At 41.1% G+C, this 17,005-nt stretch overlaps 1 protein-coding gene across 1 annotated transcript; it reads right to left on the reverse strand.

The window, feature by feature from the left end:
• Window positions 1–13,349: 13,349 nt before the first annotated feature.
• NPS (neuropeptide S) lies at window positions 13,350–16,685 on the reverse strand. Its single transcript, XM_003280956.1, has 3 exons — window positions 16,664–16,685; window positions 16,470–16,551; window positions 13,350–13,561 (listed from the first exon to the last, which is right to left on the reverse strand). The coding sequence occupies exons 1-3, from the start codon at window positions 16,669–16,671 to the stop codon at window positions 13,382–13,384; spliced, it is 270 nt and encodes an 89-aa protein (XP_003281004.1). The 5' UTR covers window positions 16,672–16,685; the 3' UTR covers window positions 13,350–13,381.
• Between the last annotated feature and the right edge of the window lie 320 nt (window positions 16,686–17,005).

The following is a 17,005-nucleotide window of genomic DNA, read 5'->3' on the forward strand; positions in this document are numbered from 1 at the left end:
ATGTGTATTACCTCGTTTAATCTTTACAAAACCCTGTAAAACCATTATTGTTTTTCAGGACATTTTACAGAGTAAGGACACAATTCCTAGATAAGTAAGTAACTTGCCTAAGGCAACCAGCTAGTGAATGGTGAGCTGGGAGTACTCCTAGGTCTATAATGCCAGTGCCCATGACCCTGACGGGGATTGGATAGCATCCAATGCATTCCAGTCCCACCTGATTTTGCTCATTGATTTGAGGCCAGAAGCCCAGGGAGATCTGCCTACCCACCCTTGATCTGCAATGTAGCTGTGTCTGTTTCTTAAGTAAAGTGCAGTTGTACTTTAACTGGAATCTTGCAAATATCTGTTCTTCTGACCTGATACAATTTGCTACTTCTGAAATGGTAAACTTAAGGAGAGCTTGGAAATAGGATAATGAGTTAAACCTTCCAAAAGTTCTTATAAAAAAATTGAATGTAATGTTTAAAATTAATTGTTTTGAAGAGTTACTAGTGAAGGCATAATATCAATGGTAACACTGGTCCTTTACAAAATTCTTTCATAATTTAGAACTTCTGGGATTGTGGACAAGACAGTTCATATTCCCAGTGGTAAGTTTATTTATGATCTTTTTGAAATATAACATAATATCATCTGTAAGTCAGAAAACAGAGAAGTTCTTATCCTGAGAACCCACAGAGCACAGATTAACAATTAGGAGTATGTCCCTGGTTTATTTCTATGGAGCTCAGTTTTATCAACTGTAAAAACTGAAATTACAGCATCTTCTTTCCCTATATCACAGAATTATAAGGATCAATTCAGATATAGATGTGAAAGCTTTTTGAGATATAAAAAGAAAAAAGCCTTATCCAAATGGAAGCAATTTTTTTATGGTTATCACCACAAAATAAAACAAAAGAATTTTTAAAGCCTCATTCAACTCCTCCTTCTCCTGTCCTCTGGTACATCATCTTTTTTCATGCTTATTGGCAGGAGTTTATAACCAAAGATGCCACGGCCTTTATTCTCCCTCCCTGCTCCCAATTTATGTGAGAGAGCTAGTCAGTACACATTTCAGGTGGAGGGTAATTCAGAACCTCCTCATACCCACATGCCCCAGAAGCTAAGGAAAGGAAGTCTCCCACGTAAGAAGAGGGCAAACTTATACTAATTGTGCTTGTTGAAAGTTTTATGTAATACTTCCAGTAAAATAACACTCTAAGGCAGGTGCATTGGGCAACTGAAATGCTATGGCCAAATTATTAGAGAACATCAAAGCTGTTTAGTAGAAACCAAGGCATTGGAGAAAGCACTGACATCTGACTTCAATGGAAAGAAAGAACAATAAGGCTCCTGCTTAAGCATCCAAGCAGCCAAGGTAAACAGTGTACTGTAGAAGCATTCGTTAGCAAACTGCAGAAAACTCCACTCAAAGCTGTTTAAATAAGAAGAGAATTTATTGGATCACATCAAGTGAAGGGCTAGGGTGGATATGGCTTCCAGCATGATGGACTCCAGAGCCCCAGCCCTTGTCTCCAGGAACTTGTGTCTCCCCGAATTCCTGTATCCCTAAATACTATTCAAAGTTTTCCCTTGCTGTGGAAAAATGGCTACCAACAGCCCCAAGACCATGGAAGAAAGGAGTTTTCCTTCTGGGTGGATTCAGCAAAAGTCTGGGCTCCACGTGATCATCCCTGCACCCATCCCTGTAGAAGGGAGCTTAGTAGGCTGACCAGCTGCACCTTGGTCACATGGCCACCCCTGGAATTGAGGCCAAGCCCAGAGAAACCACAGGGCCAAGAGTACGGGAATGTGGGTCCTCGACGTGCAATCTTTTGTTACCAGAAGGGGGAATGGATACTAGGTGGTGACAAACAGCTAACATCTACTGTGCAAACCTGGAGAAAGCATAATGACATCACGACCAGCTCACTTCATGACACCTCCTTCTTAACTTCTACAAATGAAGTCCAAATCCTGGACTTTGTGATTAAATATCAGGCATGTTCTCGTCCTTAATGGAGAACCCATCTCATCAGCTGTGTCCCCACCCATATCCCCAGCATCATCCAATACCTTCTCTTGAAAACCAGAGGAAACCTGCAATTAAAAGAATTTTTAAAACTTTAAAAATCCACAGAGATGCACCCTCTCCCTTTGGACAGTATTTTATGTTATTAAAGGAGATGCTTCACTCGCTATCCTGGCCTGAGGTGCTTGCCTTTGAATTTGTGTTCACTCAATATCTGCAGCAATGCAGAGGATACAGAGTGATTGCTTGGCCTACACTGGTGGTCAGGAGGGTTTGGTTCTTCCGGGAACCAAGAAAGAGTCCACACCAAAGCTTTGTTACTCTCTTGACTGCTAAGAAGCAAAATTCTAGCAGTTCTTTTCTGTTTCTGGTAATCAGCAGTGCACTGCACACTGCTACCCAATCGAGATGAATGCTGGGGACAGGGAGGAAAGTCGAGCATTTTTATCTGGTTTTTAAACCTTCCTTTGGCAGATGAGGAGCTGAGATTGCAGCCCCATTGTTTCAATCCTGGACAACCAGCAGCCCATATTGAAAGTACAGTTTGTGTCTCCAAAACAATACAGCATGGGGTAGGGAGAAAATAGAGCCAAGAAACTCAAAGCTAGAGGAAAATTAATTTAAGCTCGGTGTTTCACAGATGAGGAAATTGAGCATAAATAGTGCAATGACTTGGTCAAAGTTCTGCAGCTAATCAGATGAATAAACAAGGCTAAAAGGTCTATTTGGGAAGGCATAATAAGCATTTATACATAGAAAGCCCTCAATATGTGAAAACAGGATTTGGAGCCAAGTACAGCTGGGTTTAAGTCTCCTCTATGTTTTAGCTGTGTGGCCTTGGGCAATTTAATAGATTTCTCTATGCTTAATAGAGATAACACTACCTATGTCATACTATTGTCGTAAGGATTCAGAATGCTTACCAAAATACTTGCCATTAGTAAGCACTCAAAAATGCATGATTATTCTGGAATTTTCTTTTAGAAAGGAAGAAAAGAAGCAAAGAAGGGAGAAAGGAAGACACAAAATGGTCACTTGAGAAAATCAAATAAATCAGAGAATTTCTTCACATACTTACTAAAACGAACAAAAGATAAAAGCCTAAAGCAGATAATAGAATGAGATTAAAATAGACCTGGCAGGCCTAGGTAAAGATAACGAAGAGAAAAACAGTGCCATTGCAGAAATCCCAAATGTTTTAGAAGCTTCAGTTACCAGAATCGACACTGCAGAAACCAATTCAATAACATTCAGGACAGGACTGAAAAGTCGCAGATAACATACAGGCAGAAGACAAAGAAACAAAAAAATGACAGAGAAAATTTCTGTTTGGGGGCCAGACATTTAAGCCTCCCAGACTGTCTGGGCTGCACACCTCTGGGCCGCCTGGAGAGCCTTAGCAGGGAGGCTGCCCTGCCCCCCAGTGAAGACAGCCTGCATCAGGGGCTGCAGCCACACACATGGTACAACCAACACACACACCTGGCCCCAGGTCAGGGCCTCAGGCATTTCTCCTAATATCACAAGCTTAGGTTTACATCTGCATCCAACCCCCTTCTTCTCCCATGACCTCCAGGATCAGATGAAGAATCACGCTCTGGGGCTAGGACTATGGCTGCCCAGCAGCTGCCTGAGGGCCCAGGTAGCACAACCCAGTATGAAGGAGTAGGTGGTGAACCCTGTGGCAAACTTGGATGGAAAGGAGCAAGCAGACAAATGTGACCAAAGGCTTGGTGACAGATGATTTGTATCTCCACCCGCTGCCTGATGAACTGTTCCAGGACAGTGGTTCCTGAAGCCGCAGAATGCCAGCTGTCTTCTATGGATGTGAGGCCAACTCAGGAATGCACCTTGCTTTTGCTTTGCCTCTTCCTTTGCTTCACTCACTGCCGTTGTTCTTTCATCCTTGCTGTCCTGGGATTGGATTCCAAACAAAGGGTTGCCATGAAGTTTTGCTCATATTCTGTTTTGGGGGTAATTCAGACTTAGATAATGATCAAAATGTGATGACAATGGAGATGATACTGGGTTCCATGAATTAGAGGATACAACAGTGGAGAATAGGCCAATGGAATGATTAATAAAAATGCAAGAGAAAAGGACTTTCAAGAAATGTACCATGGCCTACAATAGTATTAGGGAACAATAAATACTGGGATTAATCCTGGTAAGATTACTAAACTTCAAAACAACTAAAAGAAACGTATAAATATTCAATAAGAAGAAACAGGTGGCTCATAAGCAAAAATAAAAAATAAAAGATTGGGTAGAATGTCTCCTCAACAACATAGGACTGCAGGATAAAATAGAGCAATAAAATGCCTATAATATTTTAACAGAAAAAAATGCAAGTCTGAAGATTGTATACTCAAGAAACTGTTATTTACATGAGAAGTCTGCAGAAGGACACTCAAAATATGCAAAAGGGATTAATATATGAAATGCACTTGATATAATCTCACCCAATAAGTGATACTGTCCTGGAACAGAGATTTAAATAAAACCTTAAAACCTTTTATTATCTTGAAATAGGAACATATTTTTTTTTCCCATGACCCAATAGCCAGAAACTGTAAAGGAGAAAAAAGAAAGATATTTGCAAGGCAAACACAAAGAATGCAAAATATAATTACAAATGTGACAAAAATGCTAATATCCAATTACATAAGGAAGTTTTAACATCAGTAAGAAAAGAAGCCCAACTGAAAAATGGACCAAATACATGAAAAAGCAATTTATAAAAGAATTCCAAGTGTGCGTGTGTGTGTGTGTGTGTGTACAAATATTTGTTCTTACTCATAATGAAAAAGTACATATTCAAACAAGAATGTGATGTTGCTTTTTATTTAACATACTGGCAAAATTGAAAAGGATGGAAAATGTTCAGTGTTCCTATAGTGATATAACTATTCTAGGGGGTAAGTTACAGTAAGTGTTGAGATTGTAAATGTATATAAATTGTTGACCGGCTTTCCCACTTCTAGCATTCTATCATTATAAAACAAGAGGATAGATGTGTATTAGTATACATTGTAGCAATCTTCCCATTAGCATAGTGCTGTGAGTGATCTAAATGTCCATTAATAGAGGATAGCTTAATGAAGTATGATATATCCATTCAATTGAATATCATACAGATGTTCAGCACAATGCTGTATTTCAGCATTCTTCAACCTGGAAAGATATCCGTCAATATTTGGATTTCAGAATGAGAATTTTATAATCACATTTGTGTATAAAAAAGTATGTGTGTGTGCACGCACGCATACTCCCACCCATATCACATGGGTATCTGAATGCATGAGGGTGGTTCTCTATGGGGAGAGAGATAAGGGTTACATTTCTACTTCTGTGTCCTTTCTTAGTGTAAGTTTTCTAACTGTCTGACTTTTAAATTTACAGTAAGAGTCATTAATACAACTGCCTTCATTTAAGAAAAAAACTACTTAATCCTTTTGTGCCAAAAGATTATCACTTTCATTGGAGAGTTCCTGTGACATTGGTATTGCTGTGTGCCACTTTTACCATATTAGTGTTCCAGAAATAAAGAGCACCCAAATTAAGACAGAGGCCATATGCATTCAGAACTTCCATGGCAAGGGTCAGGCATCATCACTTGCATTTGGCAGAGACTTGAAGGCAAGCGAGGAGCTGGAAAGTTTCACAGTGAAAAAAGGAATGCCTTCCAGTGTGATATGCTGGCAGGGTGTTGGTGTGGGAAAACTGGAGGTGGAGTCTTGTGAAGTAAGACATCGTATGTGATTGGTTGGAGAACATATTTGGCTTTTTTTCTTTTTTGAAATGGAATCTCGCTCTGTCGCCCAGGCTGGAGTGCAGTGGCGCAATCTTGGCTCACTGCAAGCTCCGCCTCCCGGGTTCACGCCATTCTCCTGCCTCAGCCTCTCCGAGTAGCTGGGACTACAGGCGCCCGCCACCACGCCCGGCTAATTTTTTGTATTTTTAGTAGAGACGGGGTTTCATCGTGGTCTCGATCTCCTGACCTCGTGATCCGCCCGCCTCGGCCTCCCAAAGTGCTGGGATTACAAGCGTGAGCCACCGCGCCCGGCCTATATTTGGCTTTTTCTGCTGGTTCTGAGTTGGAAGTTGGGGGTGGGGGGTGGGAATTAGGAATGCTGGCAGTCATTGACCATGTCCTGGCTGTTGTGAGCCCATTACTGCAGCTACTGGCTTCCTGAACTGGCTGCTGCAGCCTTGTGAGTGTGCATCGTTGTACATGGTCTGACCATTGCCCGTTTTTATATTAATCTCTCAATGCACTGCAATGAATTTACTTATTGGCCACATCATTTCTAAAAAATATAGAATTATTCCCTTGGGACTCAGCCATACCAGCATCTATATTAGCTTAGCAATATACTCAGAATAATATCTAATCTATATTCCCATTATCAGCAAGTATTATCTGCCTCTATTCTTCACTGATTTAATTTATAAGTATGAGTTATACAGCCAACTTTAGATTCAGCATTAAACCGGAATGTTCATAACACCCCTGCTGTGGCTGGCTGCCATTTATGGAGCACTCACATGGGATCAAGCACTGGGTTGAGTGCATAGCATGTACTATTTCTCTTATCTCTCACTACAGCCCCATTGGGATGTCACTGAATTCCATTTTACAGATGAGGAAACTGAGGCTTGGAGAGTTCCAGGAACATGGCCACAGTCATGGACCTTGTTAAGTGGAATGCCATTTGAGCTTGGGTATGTCTGACTATAAAGCCGGTGCTTATAAATCCCAGGAAATGTGAGACCCTGTAAAATGATTTGACCACACATCCGACCTGGGTTACCAAATCCCAGAGAAGCCTGGGAGAGAACGCAATCCACCGGCTCTGAGCTGCAGATCTTGCTTCTTAAAGACTATAAAGGAATCTTAACCCACAATTCTTTTATATACCTGGAGAGTTTCTATCATGGTTGCAGGAAGCCGGATTCTAGCTAGTGTCATCCTTTGGCAGTGACTGTAATTCACTTTGATAGTTACTAACCTGCTTGCCCAGGGATGCACGGAGTCCCGTCGTGGACAGGGGAACAAGAGTTACAAACCCCGCAGGGCTGTCTTCTCCAGTAAAACTTTTAGTGCATTTACTGTTGTAGATGGCAAGACACCACAGATCCATTCTTTACAGAAGAATTACCTTACAACGTTATATCAGTGTTTACCAAGTGCGCGGGCAGCGTCCTTATAATTCCATAATTTCTATTTGAACTGGATCCAGTCATTTTCTAATTGCTCCTTTGTTCTTTCCCATGGGAATACATTTCACCATGGGAAATATATCTTGAAAATTTCTAAGACATCTTCATTTCCCCTCACTGTGTCCTTTTTGCCATATCTATTTACTTACAGTCCACCCTGTCTTCCCTGTAATCAAATGCAGCCAGCTGCATCTGTGGCTCCATCATGGTTTGCACTCCAGGAGAGGCATCTTGCCTTTCATCTCCCTTTGTGTAAGGCAAGCATGAGAATGACCTTGCAAGCTGGGGACAAACACTGAGCTGGTGGGGTCAACTGCTCAGAAAAGCTGCACACTGGGCTTGGGGGAAGGTGGCACTGGGGGAAGCTGACAGTGTGCACAGCCCACATGAAAAGGAGAAGCACAGGTGAGAGTCCATCCCAGACAGCCCTGAGAGAGCCATCACGGCCAACCAAAAGACCATCTTTACCCCATAAAGAAGTCAAGCCAAAATCTTCCACCAACAGAGAAACCTGCCTATTTCCTCACCATGTGAGTGTGTCTGAATATTAACAACGAGGAGTTCAGGAGGGAAAGAGTGGAGAGGAGGCTCCTGGATGCTCACTGTTATTTTCTGATGGGACAAAAGGAGAGATGAGAATATTGAGTGTAGAAACAGGTCTTTGATATCAAATTACCATATTCTCAGCCTTACTGCATGTGGGAGATGAAATAATTGTTTTCAGGTTTCCCTTCCCTAAAATGTTGATCTCTTACTGCAAGTACTCAAAGATGAATGGGAATGAATGTTTGGAGTAGAAATTTTATAGCAGATCTCTTTGTTTGTTTTTTAAGGATTTAGCATTAGAAATAAATAGCCAACAGAAAAAAATGAGAGGAGCACCCCAAAAAGTCAGGTGCAAGAGTAGAAATCTTAATTATTTTATTTTTTTGTTTGAGCTTTAACCCACAGACTTTCCACCCATACTCATGTGTATTAGTCAGAGTTCTCTAGAGGGACAGAACTAATATATATATATATATACACACATATGCATATACACATATGTGAATATATATGTATATATATATATAGAGAGAGAGAGAGAATTTATTATTAACTCACACGATAAAAAGGTCCCACAACAGGCTGTCTGCAAGCTAAGGAGCAAACAGAGCCAGTCCAAGTCCCAAAACTGAAGAGTCTGATGTTCAAGGGCAGGAAGCATCCAGCACAGGGGAAAGATGTAGGCTGGGAGGCCAGGCCAGTCTCTCCTTCACATTTTTCTCCTTGTTTTATATTCTAGTCGCGCTGGCATCTACTAGATGGTGTCCACCCAGGTTAAGGGTGGGTCTGTCTTTCCCAGCCCACCAACTAAAATGTTAATCTCCTTTGGCAACACCCTCACAGACACACCCAGGATCAATACTTTGTATCCTTCGATCCAATCAAGTTAACACTCAGTATTAACCATCACAACATGCATCCCTCCAAAAAATAATGGGGAATGTTTCTATGATAATCTCAGTAGATATTTGTGAGAACAAAACATTCCTCATTCGCACATGAAAAATAATCCATGGGCATGGCATTCTAGCCTCAAGACCATTTTCAGACGATGGACCGGGAATCTGCTCTACTGTCCCAAATCCCCTCAGCACCTTGGAGAGCAGCCGCGTTCCTGTCCCAGGGTCCTGACCCAATCCAGGGCTTCACATCGCCGCTTAATTACTTCTCAGGGCAGAATTGCAAAGCAGGCAAGGAAGGAGAGAATCCGTGTTGCTGGATGTCATTCACACCACGAATCACTCCTACTTTTTATTGAAACCTGCTAGGTGTGTATTTTCGTTTTCACTCTTAGGAATTTATGAAAACCAAAAATACATTTGATGATGTCATTTCTTTGCTTAAAACCCCTCCAGTGGTTTCCTCTGTCACTCAGAGGAAAAGCAAAAGTCCTGCAAGGCCACACAGAAACCCTCCTACCTGTAAGGTGCCATCTCTCTCCACCCTCACCCTGCTCACTCCAAACCAGGAAACTGGGATTCTCGCAATTCTCAGTGATCCCTTACCTGACCGCTGAATCAGAAATCGCATCCCCATCTCCACCTCACAATACTCCAGCTCCCCCTTCCTTGCTGTTTCTCCTTATCACCATCTGAAATACTATGTACACCCACACATATATATATACACACATATATAGGATTATATATTAAATATATATTCTTGTTTTCTCTAACTCCATCACACCATCCCCCCCCCCCAATAATTGGGCTCTATTTTCTTCACTGCTGCATTCCCAGTACCGAGAACACAGAAGGTGCTCAATATTTGTCAAACAAATAAATTAATTAATAAATGAACAATCTTCAAATGTAAGTAATACTGGCCCCATTTTAAGGGTGATTAAGCTTGGGCTCAAAAGGATTCTAGAAGGTAGAGCAAGGTGGCACCACTGAGTGAACAAGGACCCCAGGATTCAAGTACAGTTTGTGTGGCCCGGTGCCTTTGGTATCTGGCCTCCTAAGCTTCCCTTTGCGCTCCCCTCCTCCACACCAGCATTCTCTCTCTCCAGGTATCCGTGGCCCTCATGAGTTCTTTTCTTTCCCTTCCAATAAAATCTCTCCAGATGGAACATGAAGATCAATCACATTCAGGTAGAGTTGGCCAAAATTGACTAAAAGATTATTCATCCCTTGGGATGCTTGCAGTCCAAGGGCTTCCAAAGCTTTGCCTGATGCATCCAGATCTAAAGATGAAATTCAGGCCCCCAGCAACACCCCTGGTGTTGGAGGGTAGAGGGTCACCAGGGTCCTCTCTCATCACTGCCCCCTGTCACCCCAAGCCTCTCTCCTACCTGCCAATTCAGCCTTGAGAGTAGACCTTGCTCTTAAACACTTTATTCCAAAACTTTAGCAAGAGGCGCAATTTTTCTTCAGAAAGAAAATACTCCTTCCTACCAGCTTTTCATCTGCTATGATTTTTGGAGTGCAAATAGTTTTTCATAGGCCTTTTCCCCCCTGAGGTTAAAACGATATTTTAGATCCAGAAGTGGGAAGTGCATTTTTCCAATTATGTTTTTGGTGTTTTATTATTCCAGCCAATCCATATAAATGCAAATAATAGAAAATTAGGAAGATTCTCCTGAAATAACAATCTTTTCTCTTCTGTACACAAGATGCCCCATTGACACCACACTTACCATGGGCTTATTAATGCAGTAACTCGTTTCTACTCTGCAGGAGTAAATAATGCCTATCAGCCTATCTAATTAACTTCCCTGCCAATAACGTTAGGCAGATAAGAAATGCCAATTTCCCTGACAAGCTTCTGTCAGATTTTGCACATTTTATTGGAAGCACTTCGCATGTTACCCTTGAAACCTCACAGGGCTGCAGAGCCCTTTGCCGCATTTGCAGATGCTCCAAGAGAACTACAGTTTCAGGGCCGAGGGTAAGGAGACTGGTGCTGCCACTGGCTGATGGCTTAGATTTTTAAAGCCACCTCATAGGAACAAAGGCAGAGGCCATAGTGGCAGAAAACAAAGGGACACAGGATTGCCTGAGTACTTCACTGCATCTGTGTCCACATATGTATGCAGAAGTGGGAAACGGAATGATTGTTCGGAGTTAAAAAAGAATTAAAAGTACATCCACTTCGAAGGGTTTTGCTTGTTTCTAATTTCAGATATTTCTTTAAAATCTAAATGACTTCAGCCACTTGTGTGGCCACCAAGAGGGAAGTAACTGGATGTCATTAATGGATAAGGGAAATGCCTTCAGATCCCACACCAACACCTGGAGCGCTGCTGGGCTGATCCCTCATTTCAACACCTGCACAGAAGTCTCCCACCTGCCCCGCTCCACACACCCTGGGAACAGAGACAGGGACCACGGTGCCGCTGAAGGGACGGCGGTGGGCTGGTATGACCTCTCATGTGGCTGCTGGTGGGGGAAGATGCCAGGGCCACTGCTAACTTGACCATGACTGCGACCGAGAAAGGACCAAGCCCATGAGCAGACAAGGGAGCAGCAGAGGAGCAAGCAGAAGACGCCCATCCTGAGCTAGCTCTTCCTCTCCCAGTGACGCCCGCGCCCTGCATCCCCACCTGCTTGTCCTCGCAGAAGCCCAAAGGCCACGTTTGCATCAAGACTCAAGGCCACGCCTTTGCATCTAGAAAAATCAGCCCATAGCTTCCCCTTCTGGTGTGTATTCCTGTGCATGTGTGTGTCTTTAGGGGAACACTGATGGGGAAAAGGAGGTGATCTTAGAAAGACAATATGGATTTGTTTAAGCAGACTGTTTAAAAATTATTGAATGGTATATCTGGCTTTCCTATACATGGAATATCCGCTGAAAGAAGGACCAGACCGGAAGGCCACGTGTGTCCTTTTTGATCCAGGGAACTGTGAGGGTGCAGTGGGTGATGTGGCAGAATGAGCAATGTCCTCCTCTTCTTGCTCTCTCATACCCCTTCCTAGGGGTCTGCGCTGCCACAGCCCACACAGCAGTCACAGACACATGACCCTGTCTGCATCTCTGACTTCTGCAGAGAGAACCAGGAGTGGATCCCTGACCCCAAAGGGAAATCAAAGATGCTGGCCCAGGGGAGGTGCTGGGCCTGATGTTGTGAGGCCCTATAGAGCAACACAAAGCCCCAGGCAGATGGAAGTTATGGGAGAGCAGAAACAAAGGTCTTGCAGACCATCCGGATTGCAGGGAAGAAAACGCAGCTAGAAGGGTGCAAGGGACCCCAGAGGGCAGGGCTGCTGCCTGATGGCTTCTACTTCTACCAAGCTCCTCTGTGCTTCCCAAAATGTGTTTCCCTGAAGTTCTCTGATCCTTAAAATAAATGCTCCTTCCCATAACTTGAATTTGCATGATCTGTGTTACTTCATCCCCCAATACTTAGGATGAATCTGTGTAACAAGAGTAAAATACGCATACACCACAACCATGAAACCACTTGTTTTCATAGAAGTCAGCAACAAAGCACAGAAGACCTTTAGGGGCCTCTGTTTCTTTCAGTCGGCACTTGGCACATCACCAACAATATGGCATGTGTAAAGACTGCTTTGTGTAAAAACCGATTTGGTTGTGTGAACCTAGCTGGTTACTGTGAGACCAGCTCACCATGAGTACTGTTTTCTGAAGACTGTGTTTCTATCTGAAGCTGATGACTAAGGACAGGTCATCCTAAGGCTTCCACTGCCTCCAGTCTGGGAGCTGTGTGTGGCTTACAGCGAACACCCTTAGTGTGCTGCAGAATCCAATATGCGTGAACAGATCTATTAACGTTATGCATTTGAAATAACACGTCAACCAATGTCGCATTATCCTTTTAAAAAAGCAGTGTCAGGAGTTTCAATGCAAAGAGCAGGGAGTCTTTCCTGGAAGGACGGGGGAAGGGAGAGGGCATTAATCAGCACAGTTTGGGGAACAGGTTTTCAAATGGCTGCCCCGACAACACAGGGCACTGTCAGTCTCTCTGTTGTTGTTGTTACTGGCAGCAATTCTGCGCTTAAAGATTTTAAAAGGCAACAAATTTCCAAGACAAGACAACAAAACAACACCCTATAGCTAAGTATATTTGGAATAGGAAAAGGGAGACAAGAATTGCATCTAGAGCGTTCCAGGGATGTTTGTTCTTGGTATCAATTAATTAATCAATTGATACAGCTGTACCATTCACCTTAATTTTGGTTAACTTCACAAGCCCCTTAGAAACAGAAATAGCACATCCCCCAAGAATTGGGCCTGTTAAGTCATTTGAGAAAACGGTATTAAAAAGAAAAACAAATATCACAGTATTCATGTTATGATGTTATAGGCAGGAAAAAAAATCATATTATCGTGATGACTGTCAACGTGCTCATGCATTCTGGCCAAGTTAAAACCAAAGCAAAAGTGTCCATCCCATTCAGGAAAAAGTTACTAATGGACCACATAAATTGTTTTTTCTCTCACAAGTGGAAGTTTGAGACAGGTTTGAGACAGTTTTTTTTTTTTTTACTCAATTTACTCTGTACCAGTTAGGAGAGGAAAGATATTCGAGAATTGAGAGCATGCCAACACTTAATGATAAAGAGACGATGGACTTTGAGAACGTCAGTCACACTCTACAGTTAGATTAACTCCCCGAGTCCTTTGCACACTTAGTCATGATTTTGCTCTTCGAAAGGAAGTTTTTTTCATCCCTGTGCCAACTCCATTGCGAAAGGACCTTTTCACAAACATCTTCTCCAAAATTGGCTTTAGAAAATCTAGTTCTTTGCTCCTGTCCAATCTGGTTGGGCAGCTGTTCAGCAGAATGAGAAAGTAATCAGATTTTCCAGACACCTGGCAATTCAGATGGGTGAGGAGAAAGAGAATACAGCCTTAGGGTTAAAAGTGTATTTCAACAGTAACAATTTTCAAAATCTTATGGCGATAAATCCAATATATCAATCATCTTACAGGCAGAAGTTTTGCTAAAACACAATATCTACTTTATCTAGATACAAAATATTATTTGGGATGATCTACCCACTTGTCTAATTTTTACACTACTTATATACTTGCTGCTATTCCATATTTACATCATGCACTACACATAAGTTATCTTGTTGCTGTTATTTTATAAAGAATATTTCAAGCAGCACTAACTAGCCCTGGGAATTGTTTTCGAAATTCACTTAGAAAAACAACCCATGAGGATCAGACTCTAGGTGTCAATCAGAACCACTTTTCTCCTGGGGCCTGTCCTGGGCCATTTGCCAAGTTTCCCCATAAGGATGTCTTGCTACTTGAACAATGGCATCTCCAACTTCTGACTTTAGTTCAGGTCCTCATCAGTGGCTCGAGGCCTAGATAGTATAGGAGAGTGTAGGGCGCTTAGTGGTGGAAGAAGCAGATCTGCAATCTTAGAGTTCAAACTGGCCTTCAGGAACCTGAAGTTCAACCCATATTTTGCAGATAAAAAAACTAAGTACAAGACCAAAGGTGCATGCCCCATGTCACAGGGCTGGAGATTCCAAGAGGCAGCTCTGACCCAGGGCTTGGGTACGAATCATCAACACTTGTCATGTTTTCCCTCTTGCATGGTTTCAGAAGAATTATAACACACTGATAAGATGCTAATACAAATTTCACCAATAATGCAAAGCATAGATTTATCCATGATCTGTGTGCTGCTGGCATTATGGCATCACCTTGTCCTCCTCCTGAACAAAGCTCTGTGAAGTAGATACTATTACTTTCAAGGCATCTGACTCTAGGTTTAGGTTTCTCAACTATACTAGAACTACAAGAGGAAAAGGAAACTGAGTGCTTTTGTTATCAATAAAGAGACATACTACAATGTGAAACTCATACATTTTTTTTTTCTATCTTGGTGCATGAAAACAAGTGTGGTCTCAGGTTACTGTATTTGGAAGTTGAAACAGGGCCAGAGTGCATAAAGAGTTCCCTGTAATTCTTCACCCACGAGTGGGTGGTTTACTGAAGGTTCAGTGCATCCCAGACAAATCATTCCCACTGGCCTCTGGGGAAGAAAAAAACACATTGGGTTGTTTTTTTTTCCCTTTTTCATCTCAGAGAGTTTGGTCAGAGAGTCTCAGAAATATTGGTCATGAGAAAACCAATCAAACACTCTTAGTTGGACATCCACTGTGTGTTTTTCCGTGTGCTAACAGAGGAAATCTAAACATGATAGAGAGAATGCCTTCTATTTAAAATCCCCAGCAGGGAGGGGCCTCTGAGTCATTGCAGGAAGGGAAGCAAGCCAGTTCTTTCCAGAAATACTCATGATGCCACCTTTATACTGCAAAAGGAATGTATCAGTTCTGGTTATGGGATTCCTGAAACATCCCTAAAAAGATACTGATGCACTTTGCTGATCGTTGAAGGCAGCCCTTGCCAGGGCAGACTCATTAACATAATAAGATTGTCTATTTGCCTGGTTAATGGACTCACTGAAGTTCGCAACAAATGTTATAAAAGCCTCTGCGTCGTCTGCCTGCATAATCATTCACCCTAAGCAGTCAAATTGGCATGAATAGCATCCACACTCTTACTACAGAACTAGGTGATGACAAGAATAAAACTGTCACGTGCAAAAATAGAAATAAGGAAAATGCAGTGGAAGGAGAAACATTTCATTTATGGACAAGGAATTCTCATAAGTATTTTAGAACAAAGTAAATTCTTAATTTCTTTTAAAAAAGCTACAGAGAAGAGCTTGTTATTCAACAGAAATGTCATGAGTAAACCTTTGGGGAAAGAACAGAAAGTAATTAGGAAGACACTTGAGAAAATATACCAGTATATGGATTGTGACTCATCGGCTTGATCAATGTGGTGTCTTAAAGAATTGATGACTAAATTAGTGTTGAATGCTCATAGGAGTAAAACCAAAAAAAAGAAGCTATATTAAGTAAACAAGAAATAGAAAAATGACAGATGCAAAGATTAGTGAAAAGGCCAATAATATAAATAACTAGATCACTATGTTTGGACATATATTTATTATTTAAGATTTATATGACATCCCTTTATCCTAAAAGTAGTTTCATAAATCACGTTGATTTCAGTAATTATAATGTGACAGGTTACGTTTTAGTGAAAAAAAGTTAAAGTTCAAAATGACATCAATGACAAAAGATATTTTAAAGTTATAAACAAAATATTGGCATAAAGACAACTGAAATATTATGTAGAAATAGTATTAAATATTCCAAAGAAACATATTTATTTTCTGAATGTCTTGAACAGTTCAATGAACATAGGAGTTCAATCAATATTCTCTAATAAATATATGAATTAATATTTTATGTGATATTTTATTTAGATCTAATGTTTTATCTATATTCCGCATCTGAAAAAATTAAACTGTTTTTGAAAAATGACCACTTTATTTTTAATATAGTTTCCATGGTTAAGTGTTCACTTTGATTATGAATGAGAGCGTGTGGAATAAATAAATTGCCATTGGCAAAAAAATTATTTTAGATTGAAATGAATATTTATTTCCCTTTGCAGGAGCCAACCCTAAATAATTCAAAACAAATTTGAATATAGTCCAGTATTACTTGTCACACAAATATTTTCTTATACTAATGTCATCAATCTTCTGACTTTTTCCCATTGAGAACTCTAACAATAAAGGAAATTACTTTTCTGTCACATATTCCATGAAAGTATTTGGAATTTACATACGTTACCATTCTAGTCCTCTATTTAAGTATCTAAAATGGAGACAAATCCTTACCTTAGAAGATGGAACTGGATAACACAAAAACACATGCATTGTGGACAGCGACAGAACTAGGATGAGATTGAGTTTTAATGAGCTGCAAAGTAGAAAAAAAGCACAATCAAGATTTAGTCTCATGTAGGCAAGAATAAGTAAAACAGCATATAAAAATTTAACATTTTTCTTGGCAGAAAAACGTAGCCTTTTACCTAATCATTTTGGACTTCCCAAAATCTGTGAAGATAGGTGGTTTTATTGCCAAATTTCTCACACTTACTGTCAGACCCTCATTGGGTGGCCCTTTTATACCAGAAAAGTTCCGGAGTAAAAATGTCATCTCATCCCTCCTATATGACTAATTGTTCTGGCTGTGGCCTTTTGTTCTTGTTAAGTAAGAAAAGGACATAACATATAGGCATTGTCATTGAGCTGCCAATGATCGACCTCATTTAAAGTTTGCCATTAAGAATGTCCTTCAAAACTATTGTCTTCGAGACTGCATCATTGTGGCATGGGTGGCCAGAGGTCTCAAAAGGAAACAAAAGGTTTTT

This window comes from Nomascus leucogenys, chromosome 3 (genome assembly GCF_006542625.1).
Source record: "Nomascus leucogenys isolate Asia chromosome 3, Asia_NLE_v1, whole genome shotgun sequence".
NCBI lineage: Eukaryota > Metazoa > Chordata > Mammalia > Primates > Hylobatidae > Nomascus > Nomascus leucogenys.

Bases quoted from the DNA above. Each gene is read 5' to 3' on its own strand.
- NPS (XM_003280956.1), bottom strand. The intron at 13,562-16,469 runs GTAAGGATTTGT...CTGAATTGCCAG, and splicing joins ATCCAGTTCCATCTTCTAAG to GTGTCTGGAAAATCTGATTA.